The sequence below is a fragment of the Gavialis gangeticus genome, unplaced genomic scaffold, assembly GCF_001723915.1.
Source record: "Gavialis gangeticus isolate Ggan-Ray unplaced genomic scaffold, GavGan_comp1, whole genome shotgun sequence".
NCBI lineage: Eukaryota > Metazoa > Chordata > Crocodylia > Gavialidae > Gavialis > Gavialis gangeticus.
In genome coordinates, this window is record NW_017729019.1 from 14,181,974 (window position 1) to 14,186,394 (window position 4,421).

The following is a 4,421-nucleotide window of genomic DNA, read 5'->3' on the forward strand; positions in this document are numbered from 1 at the left end:
GACACTTCAACAAAATCTGCATTTTTTCTCTCTGATTTCTTTTGGGGGGGTGGGGGGAAAGGGGTGCAGGCATGGGTGGCAGGGGGTAGTAGAGCAGTAACGCATTTTCAAATGCTGTTATGTTTTTTCCCTCTCTCCCCTGGCTGTAAAAATAGTCTAAGAACACTCTTAAGCAAGACACACAACACTTCTTAAAGGGCTAAAAAGTATAAGGAAGAAAAGATAGCTTTGCAATCAACATTTAAATCAACTTGAGCATTTTCTGTTACTTTGGCTTAGGTCTCAGCCAGCAGGCAGAATTAAACACCCACAGAGGAGGTACGGTCGCCTGCGTGCAGATACAATAGTAAACCTCAGAGCAGGGAAGGTTCCTCTTACCTTGACTGGCTTTATTTGCCAGCGTGCTTCCAGAGTGGAGGAGAAAGGAAAGCACGCACAATCCAGCAATCTGCAAAGCCCCCATTGCAATCTGTGTGCGTCTGTGTGGAGGTTTGGGGGCTGGTGGGGGGAATTTCTGATGCTTTAAAAAGAAAACAAAAAACAAGCTGAGCATGCAGGAAAGGAAGGAAAAACAGAGAGGGAAGGAGCTCTGTTCTTGCTGTGTGTGAGATAGGGGGAGGGAAGGGAACTGAAATGATGGAAAAAGCTGCTCTCTGGGTTCAGTTTGGGGCTCTTGATACTGCTAAAGAGAGAGTGAGAGAAGGAGCCCCAGGGCAGTTTGAAGAAAGTGGACTTGATCGCCCTCTCTCCGGCTGCTGCCTCTGATCCCTTCTTCTCCTTTTTTGAAATAAGCCCAGGCAATTCCAGTTTTGCAAGAGAGCAGCAGCAGCAGCAATGAAGGGGGGAAACAAGGAGCCTTGGTCTAGTGCTGGGGACCTGAGAAAGGGGAGTGGAAAGGAGAGATCCATCCAAGCAACGCCCTTTCTTCCTTTCTTTCTTTCTATTTGGCTTTGGCTACTCCTTCTTTGCTCCCCCCCCAACCCCAGGCTCTGCTCTGCCTGCAGGAATTTACAGTCTGCCACTGGGGGAGCAGAGCCAGTAGCCATGGAGACAGCTTCCCTGGGAGCAAGGAGGTCAGGCAAGAGACCATGTGCAATCAATGGATCAATGCAAAACTCCCATGCAAGCTCCAGACCCAACAAGCACTTTGCAATATCTTTCCCCCACAACCCCCTTTTTGCCAAGCTGGGGAGGGAAGAAAAAAAAAAGGAGTTGGGTGGAGATGGAGGAGGTGGGGGGCAAGTATGCGTTCAGAAAGGAGAATTAAAACGGCTTGCAGATGCCGTGACCTGCCGCACTCATCTTTGGTGCCTGGTGTGGGTGCGTGTTATGTGCACTCAGCGGATCAATGGCAACTCCAGATCAAAGAATATTCTCTCTTCCTTTCACTGTGGGGGTGAAAGGGAAGGGCAAGGCGTGGAGAAAAATGGGAAAAGGGGGGGGAGGGAAATGGTCCTGCAAATGATTTTGAATCCTTGCTTCCTTTCAGCACATCTCCCCTCCTTCACCCCAACACACACGCGGAGTACGCCTTCTCCTAAGATAGTTCCTACTCTGGATGCTGAATCACTACAGACACTTCGGAAGAGCACCTTCGCGCGTGCGCAGCATGGGACAGGAAGGCAGGTCTCCTGGCTCTAGTCCTCTCTGGGAAGCTGAAGGCCTAATGGTTAGAGCCAGGGGAATCCTGGCTTGTAGCTCCAGTTGTGGCAGGAAGCGCTGTCTAGTGATGGGGGCAGGCTCCATCCTCCGCGCCAGTCCTGACTCCACTGCGCAACTTTGGCCAATTGCTTCAATTATTAGCTTCTCCACTAGTAAACTAGGAAGGGGTAAAAGGAGAGTGAGCCGTTACGGAGTATTTGGAGGTGTTTGGGAAAGACACCAGAGATGCTGCACGGTGCGCAGGAGGCTGGCAGCAAAGTTCAAGGGGGAAGGACATCCCCCCCTAAGGCTTTTATCTCTTTCCTCCCTGCTGCAAATCACGTGCCGCCCTGCACTTCCACTGCCGCCACCCGTTGTTTGGAACTGCTGTCGGGTCCACAGACCTCCCGAGAGACGGGTCCCCGGCGTGGGTGCAAGTAGCAGCCAACTCCCGTTCCAAGGAGCTTGCACCCAAACAGACAAGACAGTCAACAGAGCGGGAAGGAAAAGAACTGACCTGGCCCAGGTCCCTTAATAAAAGCACTGGCAGAGCTCGTTTAACAGCTTCAGTGCTGCCAGCGTCAAGGATCCTGTTCCAAATCTCCTAGCGCACACCTGACATCCGTCTCAAAGCCCCAGCTCCTGGAGGCACAGGATTTAGGAAGAATTTTAGTGCCAACCCCCCGCCCCCTCCCCGCAATTTATACCCTCCTGGCTTGCAGAGAAAAGGGCCCCAGCAAAATCTTGAATCAGTAGGCAGTAGGGACATTTTAAAACCCTGAATATTCCTGTTTTGTGAACTCACATGATTTTTAAGAGAATCTCGTGATTTTTCCATGCTTGGCATCAGCGTGATTGCAACCCAGATTTTTTACACGCCAAAGCAGTTTTGTAGGAACCAGATCACAGTGGTATTCAGCCACTCGCCCTTCTCCTCTCCAGGAGCCGCAATGCAGGACAGAAGGCAACTTGCAGTTATTTTCATCCACTTCATAGACAGCAAAGCAGAAGTAGTGATTTCTGGTTGCCGCTGCATTCGCGATTGCAAACACACAGCTACCAGCGGCAGCTGCTTCCCCCTGTCCCCCTTTGTCCCCTGCAACTGCATGGGGCTCCCCCACAAGTCCAGAAATTTAGCAACAGGGGAGCGGTAATTCAGGTTGCCCGTGCTCCCCAGCTGGCAGGTTTTCCGTCCTGTTGGGAGCCTAGCAGGCCAGCTCACACAGATCCAGGGGCTGGATCTGGCTCGTGGGCCACAGGTTGAGCACCCCTCCATCACTGTGATCATGCTGCTCCAGACTGAGTCAGGCACGCAGGCATCCAACAAAAGAGCAAGACGCGCAGAAGATGCAGCAAAGGGGATCCTCTGAGCCTGGCAGGAAATGAACAGCATATATTCTGTAACAGCTCATCCAGGCTTTGCCTACATCAGGCGGCTCGGGACAACTAATCTGAATTAAGGTGTGAATTCTGAACAGATGAGCTAAACCACATCGAACCCCTTGGATTCATCGTGAAAACAACAGGGACCCAGGGACACAGATGAATAACCCAAGAGAGCAGGGATCTCCAGCGTCCCTCAGCTGTTCATCGTTGGTCTGAGACCATAGGCAGAGCTCTGCAATGAGAAGGAGGGCTTTAATCTAGGCAAGGGCAATTTGCCTGGATGTAGCTAGTACAAACCATGACAGGCAGGACTTGCTCTCGTGAGACTAGGATAAGTCCCACCGGACAGTACATCTGCACCGGGCTTTTGTACTGGTGTGGCTGCACCAACTCAAAACCACCACCACGAGAATGGGAAGGAGCGAGGCTGAAAGAGGATGCAATCCAAAAGCGACGCTTTTAAAAGCTGTAACAAATCTGCGGTTACCAAGCAACTTCACAGTTGTCACTGCGCTGCCCATTGTGGCCGGCTGGAATTTCACAGCAGCCGTGAGGACACAACCCAGCCCGTCCTGCTCCGGAAACGCAGGCCCCCGGCACGGGAGCCGAACACAAATCACCTTCGGCAGGACCTCCGATACCCGGTGGAGGAGCCGTGCGTGCGCAGACGATCCCGGTCGCTCCAGCTACAGGTAGAAACACTGTGGTGGAAACCTCCTCCTGCCGCCCGGCTCCTTGCCAACCCTTTGTGAGCGTGCTCTTCTCTGTGCCATTTTTGTTTAACTAAATGCTTTTGTTCTTCTAATTTGATTTTTCTGCTAACACAGTTATGTCCGTCACAAAACCCAGTGCCTGCTACGTCCTCAGGGACAGGACCTGTGTCTTCCTACGTGTGTAAAGGGGAGGATTAATGAACGGGCCCACACGCTCAGGGCCCCCCCAAAGCAGAAGGCCCCACCGCTTTGAAAGCTGTTGTTTTTCTCCAGGCAGGGCTCCGTCTGTTGGCTGCTGGAGAAGCGGTGCCATCACTGGCATAGAGAGGGGGCAAAATCCTCCAGCAGGTACTTAATATTGACAAGTTTCTATTGTGGCTAATGGTGAAGTCCGTCATCTTTGGGCACTCGGTCCCAAGGCCCGCATCTACACGAGATGCTAAATGCACAGTAGATGATTTCTACTGCACATTAGCGCATCACGGCAAAAGCCATGCTACTGTGCTAATACGCGGTAGAATTAGTCTACTGCACATTAGCATCACTCAAAAGGTGTGCGCCGGCACGTAGCGCCAGTTACTGCCCGCTGAGACAGTACCTGTTATTACAGGTACTAAACTTAATGCACAGTAACTAAAAGCACATCAATGCATGTGTAGACGTGCCCAAAACTTCCTAATT

The 4,421-nt window shown here is 51.7% G+C and overlaps 1 protein-coding gene across 9 annotated transcripts in view; it reads right to left on the reverse strand.

The window, feature by feature from the left end:
• Nucleotides 1-930, reverse strand: part of SCUBE3 (signal peptide, CUB domain and EGF like domain containing 3) — a 110,655-nt gene extending 109,725 nt beyond the window's left edge. For 5 of the 9 annotated variants that reach the window (XM_019514147.1, XM_019514150.1, XM_019514149.1 and 2 more), the window contains exon 1: nt 379-930. In XM_019514147.1, coding sequence (XP_019369692.1) covers nt 379-553 — 175 coding nt within the window. In that variant the 5' untranslated portion in view covers nt 554-930. The remainder of the gene's footprint in view (nt 1-378) is intronic. The other 4 variants (XM_019514153.1, XM_019514152.1, XM_019514151.1 and 1 more) reach the window with 2 other exon arrangements.
• Between the last annotated feature and the right edge of the window lie 3,491 nt (nt 931-4,421).